Genomic DNA, 20,977 nt, shown 5'->3' on the forward strand with positions numbered 1-20,977 from the left:
AAAAACCAATGGAAAGCACATCGTTTATCGTTTCTTTACAAGTTTATTAAAATAATAACGGAGAGCGATAGTTCCAAAGAGGGCGTTAGAAAAGTTATGTAACTTGTAACTCGTTAAAAGTACAGAGCCTGCACTCGAGAACATGAGGAAGAAGGAAAGGGCATTTTAATTTTTATGATTGAATAAACGGAGAAATGGACACGTGGGGTTCAATCCCACTGTGTCCACAAAAGCGTTGCCCTTTTCACTTAAGTATTTTACCCAACTACCCTTCTCTCTCTCTCTCTCTCTCTCTCTCTCTCTGCACCAATTTGACAAATTGCCTCCCTCGTGCCACGTGACTCAACAAACATATCCTCGTTGTCAATGGGACCATTATTTTCTGTTTTTCCTACCAAGTAGCCCCCACTAAAAGGACACTTCGTATCTTCCCAATTATACATACCTATATATATGCTTATGTACTGTATGTATGCATGTATGTACGTACATGCATACGTAGTAGATACAGATGCTAGGCAAATCTGGCAGAGAAAGATCGGTACATGCATACGTAGATGTGGTTCTATGTTTTTATCTAAAGTTCGATATATTATTTAGTATCATTATTAACCTTCGGACTCCATAGTTTTCATTACATCGTGTGGAGGCTTTAGAATCAACATTATATATAATGCACACTTCTGAACTCAAACCATGGCATCACCTAGGGCTAGATGTGCCATATCTTGTTTTGCCACACCCATTCCAATCGCCCATTACGTAGGACAAAACATTTAATCCCCCCATTTACAAACCTGAAACATGACAGCATGATAGCAGCAGCAATCCACTTGCCCCACCCACAACGCACATCTACTTTAGAATATGCCAAATCAAAATTCGACTCCATCCTACGAAGAACACACATTACAAGTCTGTCAATCTCCACCCAACCAAAATACATAACAAATCACTTGTACCGTGCAATCTACCCGAAAAAAAGGGAACATTAGTATTACCCTGGTATGCATTCTAGACACATTAAAGAAATTCAGTGACACTTCTGATCTTCCCTTGGAAATACTGTTCATCTTCCTGAAGCTTGCACCACCTGAGAAACGCACCTGCAGAGCCTCATTATCCTTGAATATCCAGTCCTGAGATTCTCGGCTGCAGTTTTTATTTCAGCCATGAGTGACTGCAACCATGACTTATCTGATCCGGCATTGGGAGCTCGGATTTCATTCGGAAGAACCTCTGAAGGATAAACACCACTGCCCAGAAACCAAGCAATCAGACTAGTCAGCAATCTTTTGACATAAAATAATGAAATATATATAATATATGGCTTATGAAGCTCATCTGCGGTAAGAATAGCAAATAAAAGTGCCACAGCGTATAATCTTGAGCTGGACTCATCAAGGTAAGAGCAATCTTCATCAATGAGAGGACCTATTATCTAAGCATTCTAAAAATCGAATTATGAGACAAGTATCATTTCTATCTGGATAACTGATTGTCTAATGTCTAATGTCTAATGTCGATCCTAAATATGTCCATGAATGCAATTCACTTGCAGGAAGAGAACTACTATTGAACTCAAAGATTCCATAATCAGTGTCCTCATGCATGTGATTCATATATATACCATAGTTTTCAGTCCATGGACCTCTTATATCGCATCATTTCAAAAACTTCAACTCTAACTAAAAGCCTTACCCACCCGTGCCAAGCCCAAGTGGCAAGCGCGAAGTTGTGTGCATGAGCCCCATGTCACAGGTTTGATACCCCCTGGGATTAAACTGTGATTTAAGTGGGAGGCCATGACGGTGAGTTGCTATGCTAGTCTCCCTGGGGTTTTAGGTTCCATTGGTGAGTCCTAAGGGCTCTGCCATTGGGCGGTTCCCCCATCATAAAAAAAAAAGAACTAATAGCCTTATGGCATAGTGATTTCCTAAAGGGAAGTACATCTACAAAGTGTTTCTACAAAAGCAACTCTACAAAGTGACATGTGCTGGCATCTTATAAAAATACAGAACTTTTTTATTGTTCGCAGCCTGCTTTATTTTCTTCCTTCCCCTCCCACTGTTTTCATTTCAAATCTGCATGGTTTTTTCTCTTACTCTCCCCTCACCCAGTTCCCTCTCCACCCCCACTTTCAGTCCCTCACGAGTCACAGCCTACACCGGACACCACCACGTGATGTTACCCCATCAACACGCCACAGTTGAACAACATAATTTTGATAAAAATTATAAAACAAGTTATTCCTCTTCCTTTTAGCTGTGGTGTGCTACATGCCAAAATCAAATACCTTTAAAATAACCTCAAATTCCTATTTTATACAAGCAGTCAGCGTCAAGGATACTCGGATATATTGAGCTTGCTTGAATATAGGATTCTGGTCAAGAATCCTTCCAGGAAAATGCATCCAATTATATATGATAGTTCTGAACTTCTGGTCAAGCACTTCATTTTTTGTTAGAAGTTTTGAAATCTTGTAAGTGACATGTCACTTTGCAGAGCCACTTTTGTAGAAACACTTAGGAGTGGTTTGGATTCAGAGATGAGTTGAGATGATTTGTGAATGGTAGAATAAAAGTTGAATTATTTATTATATTTTGTGTGGAAATTTGGAAAAGTTGTTTTGGGATTTGAAAAAGTTGAATTGTTTATTATATTTTGTGTGAAAATTTGAGAAAGTTATAATGATGGGATGAGTTGAGATGAGTTTTGAATTCAAACGAGGCCTTAGTAGAAGTAACATTTCCCTTCCCTACAACTTATGATATGGCTCTATTTGGTCAACTAACATGTAAGAAAAATGTTTAGTGATTAAGATAGAGAACAGGATTGTAAAGGATTTTACCGATTCAAACACGTCAAATCAAGAGTCAGCATCACTTTCCAACCACTATAAAAATCAATAAAACATAGCTGCAAATCAAGCTGGTCACCTGTAAATTAAAAGCACCAAATTCACTAAATCAGTTCTAGAATATAACTCAAATCAGAATTAATTGAGTACGATTATAATTATACAGCAAAATTTGTGATCATACTAGAAAAGTTAGAGGAAACTGAAATAAACGATATTTTCTATCAAGAAAAGTTGATAACATCATTTTGCCCTTCCACGTGACTTCTTTATCTTGACATGAGGGATTCATCAAACAAGTATGAGATACTACTTCACACGAGCGCCTGACTTGACAGACCTAAAAGTATGTCATGTGGTTAATTTTGTAAAAGTTAGTGTTTAGAAAGAGATAATGGCTATAGGGTAAATATTGGGTAGTTAAAAAATCAAGCCCTACCCTCTTACTATTGCATTATATATACTCTAACTTACATATATTTATACCCTTATGGGGCATACACAATATAACAAGCACTCCTAGTTTTTCTTGATAAGTGCCAATAATCTTTTTGGCCTAGGATGGGCTACTTAAAACACTTGTTAATTGAAACCAAGGTTTTTGTATTATTGTTGGAGGGGGGAAGTTACTTCAATACTGAAAGAAGCAAGAAGGTCATGAAGGAGTTGGTTTTCAGCCATGCCAATGCTCGGTGGTTGGCAAACACAGTGGAAGAGTGCTCTCCTTCAGAGGGCAGGAAGGATTTTTTCAAGACTTATCGAATTGGGTCTTTGCCGTTGGTGGCTCATCGGCGTTCCAATGCCTACGAACATTATTTAGAAGTCATTGAGTATGGTGACAATGGGTTTGACGTCTTCCTCTAGGGTCGTGGCTATCTGCCACAATGGCCAGGGGTGCCATCACCCCCTTCTCTGGCATCATTTGGGGTAGTTCCTGGTGACACCGTACGAAAAAGATGGGTAATCACGGCCGACATCTTCTAGCGGGCTGATGCTCTGCAAGAGGATATAGACTAGTGCACCGGTGTCATCTGAGCTGCTTCCTATTACCGCGGAGGTAAGGGTGATGTCTTTGATGCCGGCAACAAAGCTTATGCATTAGAGTTTGGGTGGGAGGTTAGGAGCGAGGGGGGTTAACACAGAAATTTTCGCAAAAGACATATGGGCAAGAGCTTGACCTCAATGCAGTGCAGAGGAATATTTTGGGGGTGGAAAAAGTTGTAACATTTGAGGAAAATCTTCCTAATGTGTCTGAGAGTGTGGCATCTATGGGTGATAATGTGCACATGGCAGGGGAGGCAGCAGAGGAACTATGGTCCTTATATCCCCATCTTGGGAGATGCACTTTCCAGATGCATGCCAAAAACGACTACCACAGATAAGTTAAGAGCACTTCCCTATACTATTAGATTGTGAGGGCATACAAGAGGGACAAAGATATTTTAAATTTGAGAATATATGGTTAAAAACTGAAGGGTTTGTGGATTTGGTTAGGCAATGGTGGAGTTCATATCAAGCTTTATCTGGAAAGCTTTATCTTGGTAGGTAAGTTGAAAGCTTTAAATTTGAGAATATATGGTTAAAAACTGAAGGGTTTGTGGATTTGGTTAGACAAGGTACTCCAAGCTTTATCTTGGTAGGTAAGTTGAAAGCTTTGAAGTACTTGAAGCCTTGGAATGAATAGATCTTTGGCAATGTAGAATCTAAAAAGAAGACCTTATTACAAGAACTACAATATTTGGAGGGTGTAGAAGTTGAGGACACTCGTAAAAGCCAAGTTACCTCAGAATTAGAAAGGGTGATACTAATGGAGAAGATTTCTTGGAGGATAAATGCATGAAGTTTTTTCACCGGGTTGCCAACTCACACAAGAGGAACCATGCCATCAAGAGCCTGTCCATAGATGGCTTTGCTTCGTCAAACCAACCAGTGATCAAGGATCATTTAGCTGGACATTTCGAAGAGCTACTCTTGGAACCTTTTGATTGGCGACCTAGATTAAATGGTCTAGATTTTGAGGCAATTGACCAGACTAGTATAGTTTGGCTTGAGAGACCTTTTGAAGAGGAGGTACAACAAGTAGTTAGAAAAATGAATAGAGACAAAGCTCCAAGTTCGGATGGTTTTACCATGGCATTTTTTCAGACTTTTTGGGAGGTAGTGAAAGAGGATGTCATGCAGGTTTTTCAAGAATTTTTCACTTTTGGAAAATTTGAGAAGTGTTTAAATGCTACATTCATTGCTCTCGTCCCCAAAAAGGTTGGTGCAATGGAGGTGAAAGATTTCTGCCCTATTAGTCTTGTGGGCAGTATGTATAAGATACTTTCAAAAGTTCTTGCTAATAGGATGAGCATGGTCAGGGACAAAATCATCTCTAAATCTCAAAATGCATTTGTTAGGAGAAGAAAATTTTTGGATTCAGTCCTTATCGCTAATGAATGCTTGGACAGCAGGATAAAATCAGGCGCTCTGGGTATTTTATGCAAATTAGACATGAAGAAGGCTTACAACCATGTTAATTGGAATTCCTTTTTTATTTGTTAAGGATATGTGGTTTTGGGGAGAAATGGAGATCGTGGATGAGGCATTGTGTGTCAAGGTTCGATTTTCGATTTTGGTGAATGGTGACCCAGTAGGATTCTTCAACAGTTTACGGGGGTTGTGCCAAGGTGATCCATTATCTCCTCTTCTTTGTTATTGTCATGGAGGCTTCGAGCATAATGTTGTCGGTATCAGTGGAGGGTGGATTCTTCTCAAGATACTCCGTGGGGGATACTAACCAAGGCTCTACCATTATTTCACATCTTTTGTTTGCAGATGACACATTATTTTATGAGCCAGATTAAGGTCATATTCAATCTCTGAAGGCTATCTTGCTTTGTTTTGAAGCAGTATCTGGTCTAAAAGTAAATCTTACAAAATCTGAGTTGGTTGCCGTGGATAACATTCGCAATGTCAGGGGGCTGGCCAGCATATTGGGTTGTGGGGTTTCATCGTTGTCTATGAAGTATCTTAGCCTTCAGAGCCAAGACTAGAAGACAAAGGGTACCCTTGTCGCAAACCTCATGAGCTGCTAAACTAGCTAAAAGGTGATACATAAATCAAAACTAAAAGACACCAAGAATATGCAACAGGAAATCCCCCCGCACCATATCTCTATAATAAATACAACAATACTCCCAAATGATTGCAAGTGTTCTCTAAATCCAGCTTGCATACTATCAAGTTAAATGGAGTATACTATCAAGGCACTCATTGACGATGAGAACTGGGTACAGGATTTGCCTCACCCTAATGAAGGCATTTTGAGTTCTAGATATGACCTTTCCAGAGCTATGTTCATCCCGTTAACAAGGACTCTAGAGATAATTTTATACACATCTCCAACTGGGCTAATAGGGGAAAAGCCTTGATTTCCATTGCCTATGCTTTTTAGGGTATAAGAGCAATGAAGGTAGCATTGACGCCCTTTTCAAACTCTCCCCAATAATGGATTTCCACAAATACATACATCAAATCAACTTTGAGGACCCACCAAAGTCTGAAAAAAGCCAACGAGAGAACCCATTAGGTCACGGACCCTTGTCGTCATGCACAACCTTCAACACTTCAAAGACTTATTCTCTTCAAACTCCCTTTACATCCACTCAGCCTCCTCAATGACTATAGAATTAAACTAGAAAACAAGCACTTTGGGGCTTAGTCTTGAATTAGCATTGGTTTTGGGGTTACCAACATTTACTGAATATCCCTCATAGTGCCACCATCGCAGGTGGGAGAAATTTCTCCCCTTTGTGAAGAGCCAGTTTCTCCCCATTGAATGGCTTGGCCTCTACAATTTGGGTGGCCCTTGTCTCCAAGTTTTTTTAGCAATCATGGTGGCTAGAGTTTCTTTGCCGTCCAACAAGTCTTTCTATGACAAGTGTTGTGCATGGTGCATTTGGCGTAGAGGAGGACTTCATTTTTATGGGGTGATCGAACATGAATAATGGCTCTACTAACCTAGGGCTGTTGTAGAAAATGTATGACTACATAATGCAACCCAGCCCAACCTAAAAGCCCTCCAACCCAGAGAGCCAATTAGAAGTGGCATTAGACAGTTTCTAAACATTTCAACAAATCCCAATTCAGTTTTTAAACCAAGTCAAACCGACCCAACTTGTAAGCCCCTCTTGCGTAACATTCCCAAATGAAATTTTAAAAACTCCTCTACCATTGTTACTTGAATTGCCCGTCTCTTCTATCAGTTACCTACACGACTACAACAAGGCAATCTTCTTGAGAACCACTGAATAGAATTTTCCACCATCATGCCTTGAATTTCACCATGCATCTCACGTTGATATGCCCCATCAAACGATGTAGGAGTTGAACATGACTGAATAGGTCGAAGATCCATTGAGATCAATTCAAATTGGACATACAAAATCTATAATTTAAAGACCCATTACCGTCAAAAGAGAGAAAAACATAAGCTTCTCTAAGTTCTTTGGCAAGGCTACTCCACAGCTTCTCATATCTCCCATCTAGAATTACTAAGCCCTATGATCGTTGTCGCCATTTTCTGAAATAGCCAAATATCTTCCATGAAAATTAGAGCATCTTTGCACCATATATGTCGTTTCTAACAAGAGACTTTGTCAAAAAATGCAACCTCTCTACCTAAACACATCTTCCATGTTGGCTAACAACTAGTTGAAGGAGATTGTTCTAGCTATGCCCTTACTTCTCACGGTTATTCGTAGTAATGAAATCTCCCCCATTGCCAACAATGCAATAAGCTAAGAATTGATCACGAATCGTGAGGAAAAACACATACTTGATACCAGTACCCAAAAACAAAAAATGAGATTGCATAGATAAGAGAATAAGAGATTTCACTAATAGTAGGAAGCATTTGGGAAATCCCATCAGTTGGGGGGGGGGGGGGGGGGAGAGAGAGAGAGAGAGAGAGAGAGAGATCATAAGAGCCAACAAATGAGACCTCCAAACTTAAATTGGACAAATGATACTGCACCTTTATCAGCCCAACTATACATAATTTTTTATGTTTCTGTCATAAGATTTTCCACTCCACTCATAGTTGGGCTGATAAAGGTGCACTCATCAATATCAACATCAACATGCATACTAGATTATATAATTAGATATTAACTTCTAATTAACCTTCCCTTTGGGTAGCTGACTTTTGATGAACCAATTTGGATGAATATTACAGGACTGAAAGTCAGAAACGTGAAATGTAGAAGCACAAAAGGAAGAAAACACAGCCTTGGGGGGGGGGGGGGGGGGGGGGGCGGCAGGGGTAGAGAGAAATTACCAGATGGAGAATGAAACATGTATGGATCAGATTGTGACCTCTATCTGGGTTAACTGAACTTCCTCAACCACATCAAGCAGATTGCATAGAAGTATACTGGAGATCTGCATAATATACAAAAGTGAAAGCAACAACCTATAATACAGTAGACAGTATATTCTGAGACAATAAAATTGTAGCTTGCTATATCAAACGGATTCTATCACCCATTTAAAAAACAAATAACTGCAAACGCAAGGTTCTAATGGTTGCAAATGTTTTCAGAGAAATTGCCTCAAAATGACAATTAAAGCAAGTTCTTGCAGATGATGTCCTTTTTCTTTTATTGGCACCTAGTGTCTGAGAACAAAGTCTCAACTAATCCAAGGGGTGCACGTGCCCTCGGCAAGAAATTTTCTGCAAGTGCACCTCTGGTAATTCAAGGGAAAGTTCTCCCAAGTCCGATGGCCCTTAGAAATTGTTTGCACCCAGGAAGATTCAAACTTTAGATCAGGAGGGAGCATACCACCAAGACCAAGTTCTTAATTGTATTTAAATCATTGATTTTAGCACTGGAGAAGAAAGGAGAAAAAAAATGTAAGGAAAATGGCCTAGCAAAGATTATATAAACCTAAGGAGTAGTATACCTGCGTCTCATGTGCCAAACATCTTGATCCAACATACTTCTTAGTAGTCTCAGCATTTAGCACAAATGCAAATCCAGTGCAAACATCAATGTTTGGAAAGTTCTAGTCAACAAGAAACACAAGGTTAAAAAAAATAAAAAATAAAAATAAAAACAAAGAATTCCTTATTCATACCTTTAAGATGTTGGTATCACTCAATTTGCTTGAGACGATTACACTTGATATTGGACCAGCATTTACTGTGAATCTGTATATATTAAAAAAAAAAAAAAAAAAAAAAAGACATCTGTTATCACCTTGAAAAAAAACTTTTAGCTCTAAGTAAATAAATAAAGGAACCCCAGAAAGAAGAAACCTTTGGTTGATGTAGCCCTTATAGTTGAGGAGAATGCTATAACGACCATTCCCACTCTCAAAACCACCAACTTCCCATAGCTGACAAAAGTAACAGAAAGGATATGTCCCTCAGTGGCATAAGGCACTCTATTCTATGCATTGATAAGAATTTCAGCAAGAGTAGAAAGACCTGCAAATCCTGGCGTATATAGCTGGAACACATTCTATTTTTCAGCTGATCATGAACTAATGCAATAGTGTTGGCACAGCTTGATTCTCCTTTCATCTTGCAGATAGAGTGAAAGAATTTGACCAAGCTCTCTATTTTTCTATCTAAAAATTCAGATTTCTGCTTCATTGTGGTCACTTTGTCATAAGAAACCTGGTGCAGTACATGTACATTATTAAGAATCTGAAAAAATGTAACGATACGATCAAATATTATTAGGGATGTAGTGCGGATAATTTTATTGGGCCTAAATTAAGTTAAATGAATTATTTTGGATAAGCCCAATGGATATAATTTTTTAGCTTAGCTGGGAATTTTAATTAGGCCCGAGAGCCCAAATGTATATTTTCCACATAATCCATTCAGAGGAAGGTCTTTTTGTAATGGATAACCCTCGAAACTATAATCTGTTGATATAGGGTGTAGATCTGGATGATTGATGAAAGAAACACCAAAGTCCAAACATATCCCAAACTTCTCGCTCCCACTGGCCCGCTGATGGAAATAGACTGACTACCAGAGATATTCGTGTTACTTTGTTGGAGGGGAAGATCTGTTTATGATATAGTTCAAGAAAAAGTCGTCTCATTTCCTTATTTCTTCGTTCTTTCTAATTCATTCACTTCAAGGCTGGTTCTGAACACCACTGGAGGGGGGCCCGAGTGAGATCCTCGTTAAATGCTCTTTCAAGTGGGAGTGAGTGACCGAATGACCCAATGTGTCTTGCCTTAAGGACTTATATGAAAGACTCCTATTAAGGCCCATTAAGGGTTTAGTGGATGATTCTGGAATGATGTTAATAGGCTAATATTTTTGAATAGGCCACAGGCCCAGAATTTATTTAAATGGATTATGGAATTTTTATTGGGCTCAATAATTGAATTAAAGCCCATTTAATATATATGGACCAAGTGGCCCCCCACTTAATTGGTATTAAGCTCAAGAACTATTTTATAAGCCCAAAAATATTTATCGGACGAGTTGGACTCATTTTGAAATTTAAGATCGATTCGTTAGGGTTGTTAAGCGACTTAGCCTACCAAAATTATAGGCAAGCCCTAGAATCTAATTAGACCTATTAAATGAGCCAACACTTGAAGTAAAACTCTAGGACCCATGACCTTCACCCAACCTGTCTTCAAGACCCAGCACTCGACTACCTTCTATAAATTCATAGATCCATGCATGTATGTCCATCTTCCTTGTCACAAATTAGGGTTGCCGCAAATCCTTCCTTTCCTTTCTACCTAGCCGTTGCACCACTCTAATCCCAAACCTCAATTCCTCTCTCAAGATCCTATTCCCTGTCATGGCAACACCCTCGACCAGCTAAGTGCCTCCACAACATGATGCTCCTCCACGCCAACCCAAGCCGCAAACCACTACACATGTGTGTCCCTTCGTTGCACAGCCAGCTGTGAAGCACCCCCATTGCCTCTCCGTCGAATAGAAAAACCAGGTTGTAGCGAAAAAGCAGGTGGCCGCTACAACCTTTGCTCAACCACAACTAGTTGCAACCGAAACCACCTATAAAAAAAAAAAACTAGTTGCAACCGAAACCGAGAGAACCAAGCCACCGACAACCAAAAAGAGCACCTAAAACCAGCCACTGCACTTCCGCTGTCAACGATGGGAGCTCCACCACATTGCCAAAGCAAACCACTGCAAGTGATGTCCTGCCACCAAGAACCATCCTTCACTACCTAGCATCTTGTCGTAGAACCTAGCCTCATAGCCACGACCAAACGCAAAGCTCCTCCCCACAGCCACCTTCCACACTAGCAACAACCACCAATCTAAGCCCCTGTTTTATAAGGCGGAAACAAGCACTCGGTTCTCTCTCACAAGACTCACTGTAAGCTCTCTCTCCCTCACGTTAATCTCTCTCTCACAAAGTACCTCTCACTCTTTCAGCTAGAACCTGAAGCCACCACAGAGGGCGTCAGGGCACTGCATGGTCCACTTAAGTTAAGTCCAACCACGCCTGAGCACCGCCATAGCTCATTGGCTCTCATCGGTTCATCCTTGGCCAGCTCCCACCGTAACTTATAGTTAGTATGTATAAGATTAATATGAGCATGCATGGGTTACGGACTGGGAAGTAAATATGTGGCGTTTATATGCATGTCAACATGGGCTTGGACTTATGTTTTATGGGTTTAATGGGGAATATCGATTTGTGAGAGTTTGGGCCCATGAAAGGTTAGACTAATTTTTAGGGTTTCGAGGATTTTAGGTTTATGGAAATATAGGTTATTTAATGTATTTAGGGTTTTAATTACGATGTATGTGTTTAATTATAAACTGACATAAGTTACATGCCTAATTCTATAGGTGGTCGATTATGTGCTAGAAATATTGGATTAATGCTACGAGGTAAGTAGCATGATCATACCCTTACACGTTTGTTCGGTAAACAACATGCTTTTATTAAAAATATTATGTACGTACGTCCTTCATTGGAAACCCCTTTTTATGTACCCAAGTCATGATAAATTTATAAATGCCGTGATTTTTGCATAAGTTTCATGTTAGTTGCATGACATATGCATCAAGATATTTTATGAAAATCCATGATTTAATGTAAAAATTTATGCATTAAAATATTTATGAAAAGTCACGATTTTATGTGAGTTATACATCAAAATACTTATGACAAGTCATGCTTTTATGTGAGTACCTATAAAAAAAAAAAATTATGTGAGAGACTGAGAGTTATGCATTAAAATGTTTATGAAAAGCCATGATTTTATGTGAAGAGTTGTGCAACAAAAGATTTATGAAAGATCATATTTTATTGAGGAAACATGTATCATGACATTTTATGAAAGATTACAATTTCATTTGATTTGAAATCTATGATATGCTAAGGCACGATTTCACTTAAAATCTACGATATGATAAGACAAAATATGACAAGAAAATATGCATGTATGATTATGATGGAGTATGAATATTAAGATACGTAATTGCCTATTTTATGATATGAAGACGGTATCATATGTTATGGGCATATTGCATTGCCAAGTTGTACATGCTGGTAGTGCACCCAGTGTGTCTTCCTTATATATGGATTTCACAACCTGCGGCCACAGGCGAAATCAGAATCTACTTAGATTCGTTAACCCTAACTCACGGGGGTCAACAGTGAGTACTGACCTATGACAAATAAAAGACAAGTTAATGCATTTCATGCACAGATCAAGTTCATGTTCGTATTATTTATGTATATAATTATGAGTATGCATGTTTTCCAAGAATCCTTATATTTTTATTATGTTTACTATATGATGTGTGCTTATTGAGGATGGAGCTGCATATCAAGACTTGGCCCAGGGAGATGAGGCAGAGGCCTAGACAGTTCATGACATAATTAGTTTATGATTTCTAGTTTAATAAGTTATTTTTATAAGCACATAAGATTTTATTGAATTTAATAAGTGCTTCCACAGACTCTTTTGGATTTTAAGTATTTAATAAAGATCGACTTTATTTATTTATTTTTGGGATCTTTTGTGTCTGGCACTTTGTTAAGAAGATGTGATATGGAACCTTAGGACTCACCCATGGAACCACCCCATGGCATAGCCCTTAGGACTCATCCATGGAACCTAAAACCCCAGGGAGAATAGCGCAGCAACCCACCGTCATGACCTCCCACTTAAATTGCAGTTTGATCCCAAGGGGAATTGAACATGTGACATGGGACACATGGGACACATGTACACATGTTCGCCCTTACCACTTGAACTACCCACGGGTTGGTTAAGAAGTATTTTTTTTTGTAAGTAAAAATGTAATAATATCAATAGGCGTAACCTTGAAACACTGAGTGTATACAAGACTAATACTCCACCCGAATGATCCAACAAGGATGGAGGAAGGCTTTATGCCTTCCCTCAACTTGTACTATCTCCCTTTGCGTTATGGTTGATTGCCTAAGTAAGACGCTTTAACTCCCTGCTCTTCTTAAATATTGATTTTGTTTCAAGCGAGTGACTCGCCTCAATTAACCTTATGTTGTAGTGCTGTGAATTGGTCGTCAAATCCTCCACATGTAATCCCCACACACTGTTGTATCTTATCAACCTTTTGCAAAACTCAATCCGATGATGATCCATCTATGTTGTTTATCGAAGGAAGAGATAACATGGGGAACACATCTTTCCTAGACATAGCTCCCAACTATACACCAAACCCCAAACATTCATCCTCGCAAGGCACCAACAACAAACCCATATTCCCCACCATCTCCTTCATTCAAATCTCGTACCTCCTCAACAGCTCCATTGGTTCTCGTTGTCATGAGTGGTGAGGTCATGGTCACCATTATAGGTTTTGGGTTGGCAGCAAGTCTCGGTAGTACATCAAGTTCCTTCACCTCCAACAGACCCTACATCTCCCTCAGACCTCGTCATTACACCATTTTTCTTCAACTCCGATGTGGGTGCCATAGTTTCTTCGGAGAGAACACTGACCAAGGGTGTAACACCGACTATCGGCCTTTCCTATGTCACCTGTGGAGGAGGGCATTCCATTTCAAATGTCTCTACGCCGATACCCAACGTAGAACCCACTTTGAATGACCCGGTTTTCCTTTTCCCGCCACTCTCCTAGATCTAATTATAGGGACTGGGTCAAAACCAATTTTTTGTTTTCCTTTATTTAATTTTAAAGGATTGGGCCTATCTTGGGCTCGTTTCTTAGAGCCTTGTTGCCTCTAGCTAAAAGCAAATCCATTTTTGTAGACAAGAAAGCGACCACTGTCTTCAACTCGACAAGTTGGGGTTCCATCTCCTTTAATGTACCGTGCACACCAATTGACCCATATTAATCTCAAACCTTTGATTTCAGATGCAGAGGCTTCCCAAGCTTCATTCCTCTCGATTGTTTGTGCAAAATATGCGAGCACAAGCCTACGGTGCAAATATGAAGTAGATCTAAAGAACAGTTGTGGAAAACCGAGAGGAACATGGCTAAAGAAGAAGGATCCGCATGGTTTATCAGTAAAAACGGAGCCCAACTGGACCTCGGTGGCTCAAGAGTGTCTGTCCGGCAATTTCTATGTGAGATGGCGATGGAGCTGGACTAATTTCTGACAACACGGAGAACAAAGCCTTCTCTCCTCCATCACCGGAGAAGATCTCGACGCCGGAGTACCCCTAGAAGAGTTTTCAGCCGCCGTAGACTCCATCTCTATCGACGACACGGCCAACGGAGCTATCAGTGTTAGGGCTGCGCCACCTCACACTTAGGGCTCACGAGATAGACGCACTCTCTCTCTCTCAAAAATAAAAAAGGGGAAAGAAAAAATGGAAAAAAAATGGAAACATAGAAAGAAACAAAAGAAAAAGGTTAGAAAAATTTCTGGTGAGAAGCGCCGGAAATGGAAAGAGAATGGGAGAACATGCGAGGGAGAGAGAGTTCTATCAACCAGCACTGACTCAACAATCTTGTAATAGTTAAGAAGAAAAATTTTAAGTCAAGGTTAGTAGCACACCGGTTCCTCGAGATTTCTAAAAATGACTTTGTTCATAACCTTGGGGGCATTGGGTGTTACAAAAAATCACCTTGTATTGCTGCTTTAAGTTCATAAAATTTACAAGCCAAAACACACATCAAGAAAAGAAAAAAAAAGCAATGTAGAAATTGGGCACATTAAATAACTCCGGATATTGATGCCACAACCAAAATGTCTTTTCGCCCACATTTTGATTTGTTTATGTTTGTGTTTTTTCCTCCTTAAATTTCTATCAAATTTTGGTGACTAGAAATTAGGAATGAGATAAATCTAAAACATGATTGTTGAAGTGAGTTTTGCAAACAGAACAACATACTAGATGCATCGACATATTTAAAGACACATATTTACCTCATGTATGCTCTCAGAATCAATTGAAGAAGATTGATGAAGACATTTGTGAATTTGAGCATCCCCTGCACCACATTCAGATATATGTTCGATTTTCAACTTCAACATTTGACATTCCTGAATTCCAAAGCTCAATAGCTGTCCTTTTTCCTGCATGCAAATGTGAGAGCAGATGACAAACTGTATGCATATATAAAGAAAGGAAACACACAAGAAAATCAAAATACCAGCAATATGTCGCGCTTCACACCCATTAATCGTAATTTGGCCTTTTCATATACAATTTTATGAAGCAACAATCTTGTTTCGGCAGCTCTGCAACAGATGCACTCACCAATGTCAAAACTTGTTACACGAAACTAGTTTTCTGATCATCTATAAGAACTGATGTCATCTACATCCATGATACTGTCTTAATGAGAAACCACCTTTTATGCCTAATGCTACTGAAGTGGTCAGCTTTTGTCTGTAAAGGGCAAAAACAAGATGAGGGTTAGCAGAAAAATTATTAGACTAGATCAGATTTTTAGTGGACAAAGAAGCAATGTACTTGTAAAGTTGTCATATGATAAAATACAATATGATTGTTTGTATCTTCAGCAGACCTGAGACTTGATTTCGGAAGAAAGCATCTCATATTTTTTAACCTTCAATAGGCGAACCACCATATCTTCCAGCATGCAAATCTATATATAGAAAAAAAATATATGACAAAAGAGAAAGAAGAGGACAAAACTAGATGTAACTCAACAGTCATGGTTATCTAATTTCACATCCTATATCTTCTTCTTTTTGTCGGTAATTTCGCATCCTATATCTAAATTATGATATAATGAACACAAAACGGAAGGGAACGTACTGATTTCAAATTTAGCTTATCAATATGCTCAGAAAGCAGTTGTTTTGCATCCCCCGAGAATTTCACTAAAATCTGACAAAATGAACTCCAAAGTCAAAGAAATCCCAGAGGCTTATAAATTCTACAAGCTGTCAGCAAAAAGGCAATGCAGTTTATCAATATACAAAAAGATAGTAAACTTACATCAGCCCAATGCATCCAAGCTGTATCACCTCCAATCTTGTCTCCTTCATTGTTAGATCCATTAGCATGTTCTATCGTGAACTCTAAATTGCAACCCCCACTTTTATGACCTTTTGGACTTCTTTGAATCCTGGCCAACTTGTCAATATGATCCCCATCCACAAAAGCAGTTTGTACATTTCTTCTTTTCCGTCCAGAATAGTTATCAATATCTTGTAATCTGGACCTGGGAAATAGGGCAACTTTCCGAACAAAAGGTGTCATCATGTCATTGTGTGATGCACTTGATGGGTCGTGGCTGGAGGGGCTCAGAATTGACACTTGGCTGGTGGGACTTGCAGTCGACTTTTTCCTGTGGGAGCTCTGAGATGACTCTTTCAAGGTAAGACTCTGGGCTGGATCTTTCTTGGACGGGTTCTAAGCACCAGACCCAATGTCAAATTTTGCAAGTATTTATTTATTTTTTTTTTGGGGGGGGGGTGGTTATGGGTGCAACAATAATACCACTAACAATTAAAAAACAGGCAAGTGATTTAACCAGACTAATGTACAGGCAGCTGTGGAATGCAAATGTAAAATTTGAGTACATCTTAGTCCAAAAGCCTAATAAGGTCAGAGTTAAGATACCAAAACTTCAAAGGACCAGCCCATGTGAAAAGCTGCATGTAGAGACAATTTACAGCCTAAATATATATGTGTGTGTGCCAAAGGGCATATCTGAAAATGCACGAGTAATTATAGAGGAAGAGTGACCTTTTCAAAGGTTGGCTCATTTTTACTTCTATGGAAAAATAATTTGTGTGGCTCTGCTCCAGCTTGAAGGTTCTTATCTGCACATTCCAACTGAAAATCCATAATGTCACTGTCCCTCGAAGGGCTTCGGATGTCCATAAAGCTTTCAGGTTCATTTTGAAGATGAGTTAGGTTATTTTCAAAGACCCTTTCTACTTGAGCAGACTCTTTGACATAGTCAGTCTTCAAGAAGGGTGAGGCAGACTCTGCTCTATTTTCAGAAAGCAAGGAATCCAGTTTGCCGCCTACCTGACTAGAATAGTTATCACCAATACCATTTTCAGTTGAATCTCCATATTGCCCCAAACCAACATGTTTATTAGGCTGATCCAGCTGTTTCAACTGAGGGGAGACACTGCCTTGGTATTCTGAAGATGCTGATAAGGTTTGTGATAAATTTTTCATTGGGGATGAAACAAGTTTAGTGTACTGATCCAGTGGTCTCAGCTGAGGGGAGACACTGCCTTGATATTCCATGGATGTTGACAAGGTCTGACCTATTACTGAAGATGAAACAAATTTATCAGCTGTACCAGTCACTTTCCTATCTTTCCTGTAATCAAGTGTGAACTCCACTAATGAGGAATCAGTTCCAGTAGCCAATGTCCCTTCTATCAGATTTCCATTCATAAAGAAATTCTGAACCACTTTCCCCCCTGACCGAGTGGACTGAGATGGTGAAGCCACTGCTGTCATTAGCTTTTTAGGTTTATCCTCGGAAATAAGACCAAAAGACATGTGACATGGAGATTCTTCATGTTGTGCAAGACCCAAGATCTCTTCATTTTGGTTCGACTTACAAATGCTTTTTGAGGTCTCAATTCCATCATCTATGTTGATCAAGTTTTTATCTTCTCCATTCTTCACATCAGCAGTACACAAGTGCTCCTCTAAATGAGTAATGGGGGTATCCACATGTCTGTATTTAAGATCTTCGCTACTTCTAGTCATAACAGCATTAAAGGGAGAAAGCATGGAAGAGTAATTTGATAATCTACACTTCAATTTATGGATTCCCTCTTTGAGACTAGAGGAACAAGGAGAAGGCTCGGGAATTTTAAACTTGGAAATGCTTTTCTGAATGGAAGACAGAATGTTACCATGACTAATGCTTTCATTACTTGAATACAAACCTGGCAGTTTTGAGGAAGGAATCACAACCTCCATATGTTTGGCTGAATAAGGAGTACTTACAAATGAATTCAGCCGTTTAGAAGATAACAAAGATAAGGATCCCTCCAAAGGAGATGCACATAGATGCTCAGGTTTCTGGTTGATATCAGAGTCATTACTTTGAGGTTCAGAAGAATTTCGTTTTACCCTCCCTTCACTCAAAGGGCAATATGCTGGTTCGTACTGTAAAAGAGAAGTATCTGTTAGCATTACAGTTTATTAACTAGTAACTAAAGAAACCAGCGTGCTTGATAATATATAAGCAGATTCAACAAGAGCAACAACACATTTCCTATCAGCACAAAGAATGCATTGCCTTTATTATCTAATCAGTCGCATCATTAAACCCATACAAGCACTCATGCACAGAAGAAGTTAATTGCAACCATGCTATGAGGACATAAAAATAAAATGAAATAATTGAAGTGCACGATACGATGTCTTCATTAGTGTAAAGGGTAGAGGATTTTGCAGAAACTAGAACGAGAATAAGGCAGTTAGAATACCAACGCCCAGAACAATCTCCAACCAAACTGAGTGGAAGCACTCTAGGTAATCATTATGGAGTAGCCAAGAGAATAGTACTTAACACGAAATATCAAATATGAAGGAACCAGAACTGCTGGGCGACACTTCGGTCAAAATCACCAGAACTAAAAAAAAATCGCCCTTACTTACTCCGGTTAATTGCTTGGGAGTTCGGGCGGGGCTGTCTGAAGAACCACCATCCGCCTCGCTCATCTTTGTACCAATCGGAGACACCATATCATGGGCATCCTCATTCCTCATTAATGACCTTGAGTCAATAGGTACCGCATGTAAATCCTTGCTGCCTTCTGCCAGAAGTGCATCTAATCTGGGAGATAGCCTCCCGTAATCATAACTACGTGGGTTTTCACCTACAATACTCATCTCGTTTGAATCTTTGCCACTACCGCCACTGCTTACTTGATCGACAGAGAGCTTCTTCGTTTTAGTCAGGACCATAAAACTTGCATAAGAATCCGTCCGTGACGGGGTAGCATTGTCTTCAAAGGCAAGTAGACGATGTGCTGTGGTTGGGGTCTTGAGTTCTCCTCCTCCAGAATCTGATCTGGCAAGACTACGGAAATGCATGGAAAACGCCGTGGAATCCATGGTGATATCATCCGATGCAGCAGAGTCGGAGAGCCTTTCGGGTCTAATGAAATTCGCTGACACAGGCCCAAAGAAATTGTCTTCTGCGAAACAATCACACAAGATAAAAGGGTAAAATAGAAGCAAAACTGATTGAAATAACGTATGCGTTAAGAAATTTTCCTTTTCCGTTTCCCTAAGAACCATACGGAAGGGTAAGAAAGAAAATTAGGTGGGAACTTGCCATCGTCATTTGAAGTGGCTGAGACCGAACCAACAGTGCTGCTTCCGGGAGAGGGAGAGCCGATGGGGCGTAAAAAGGAGTTGCTCTCCTGCTCGTCGCAGGGAGAGGACTCGTCGCCGTCGGCGAGGTCCCTGAAAAACCCTAGGACGTCTTGCTCAGAATGAGGGGCGTTAGGGGTGGCGGGATGGTCCTCAGAGAAGTCTTCGTCGCGGTTGAAAATGTGGACGGAGGTGATCTCGACGTCTGCGAAGCTCACGCGCCGGTTGGCACGCTTCTTCTTGAGGGCGATGGTCTCGTCTTCGGTCTCCGTGTTGCAGGGTTCTTCTGAAGCCATTTTTGGTCCAAAGTTTTGCACGCTGCACCCACCCTACGCTGCACTGAATCTAAACAGGGTTTTCTTTTACCCTCTCTGGAATTCGGATTCACAGTTGGGATAGCACAGCATGTCAGCACGGAGTGTGAGGAAAAGATGGTGTGTAATTTTTTGCGGGGGGGGGGGGGGGGGGGGGGGGGGGGGTTGTGCGGGAAATGTTCGGTGCATATTATTTCAAATTTGTTTGAGCCCGATGAGTTGTTACGAAGGACTGTGCAAAAGAATCGAGAACCCGATGGACCCGATTAAATCATCCAACCCGACCCGAATTTCTCGGATTGCTTTATGATGGGGTCTCCAACCTGATTAGAAGTGGGTTTTTATCTTGGGTGTCAACCCGTATAAATACAAATTTCTCCTCAGGCTCAAACCCAAGCCGCCCAAATATTCTGTAAATTTCTCCTCAATTTGTGATATTTTGCAAGTTTCTCACCTCTTCAACACAGAATAAAGTAAATTTCATTTCACTACAACTATCAATGTAGTAAATTTCTCACTGTCAATGCATCCATTTTCTCAGGCTGGAATGGTTGCTCCAGCTTACTCAACGACAGAGCAAAATAAAGCAAAGCAGGTTGAAGCTCTTCGTCTTCGTTCACCGCGGATATGACGTCGTCGAAGTCCATCTCTTCGAGCAAACGTGGGGTTCTTTTACAGAACATAAGAAAGCTTAACGATCGAAGCCGACTGTCTTGTAAGATGAGCTTGGTCGTGGTGACGTCCGTTGAACAGGACGAACTACAAATAACCATTTGTGTTGTGTCAACTACCAATCGGATCCAATTCCAATGAGTCAGGAAAAAAAAAACTAGCGATCGAAGTGGGCAATGAAGGAGATCGAGGATGTAGTTTGGGAAATGAGAAATTAAGGAGATCGAATGTTGTGTAACACTTCACTGCTACAGGTTGGGAATTAAAATGGTGTTTCTCACTTCAGACCAAACTTCTTCATCCCTTTCGTCTTGTTTCTTCCTGAGCCCTTCAAGATTCTGCC

The 20,977-nt window shown here is 40.0% G+C and overlaps 2 protein-coding genes across 3 annotated transcripts; one reads left to right on the forward strand and one right to left on the reverse strand.

Annotated features, from left to right (window-relative positions):
• Nucleotides 1–1,206: 1,206 nt before the first annotated feature.
• LOC121250815 lies at nt 1,207–20,107 on the reverse strand. Of its 2 annotated transcripts, XM_041150038.1 has the most exons (16): nt 19,611–20,107; nt 18,929–19,470; nt 17,039–18,433; nt 16,286–16,702; nt 16,103–16,174; nt 15,849–15,929; nt 15,672–15,709; nt 15,471–15,558; nt 15,244–15,393; nt 9,333–9,524; nt 9,162–9,241; nt 8,981–9,053; nt 8,807–8,908; nt 8,181–8,284; nt 2,852–2,939; nt 1,207–1,256 (listed from the first exon to the last, which is right to left on the reverse strand). In XM_041150038.1, the coding sequence occupies exons 1-14, from the start codon at nt 19,942–19,944 to the stop codon at nt 8,207–8,209; spliced, it is 3,642 nt and encodes a 1,213-aa protein (XP_041005972.1). In that variant the 5' UTR covers nt 19,945–20,107; the 3' UTR covers nt 1,207–1,256; nt 2,852–2,939; nt 8,181–8,206. The 2 variants fall into 2 exon arrangements, with proteins under 2 accessions (XP_041005972.1, XP_041005973.1); XM_041150039.1 differs by lacking the exon at nt 15,849–15,929.
• LOC121249544 lies at nt 4,697–5,895 on the forward strand. Its single transcript, XM_041148244.1, has 3 exons — nt 4,697–5,215; nt 5,406–5,529; nt 5,753–5,895. Exons 1-3 carry the CDS (start codon nt 4,697–4,699, stop codon nt 5,893–5,895), a joined length of 786 nt encoding a protein of 261 aa, XP_041004178.1.
• Nucleotides 20,108–20,977: the final 870 nt, after the last annotated feature.

This window comes from Juglans microcarpa x Juglans regia, chromosome 2D, assembly GCF_004785595.1.
Source record: "Juglans microcarpa x Juglans regia isolate MS1-56 chromosome 2D, Jm3101_v1.0, whole genome shotgun sequence".
Taxonomy (NCBI): domain Eukaryota; kingdom Viridiplantae; phylum Streptophyta; class Magnoliopsida; order Fagales; family Juglandaceae; genus Juglans; species Juglans microcarpa x Juglans regia.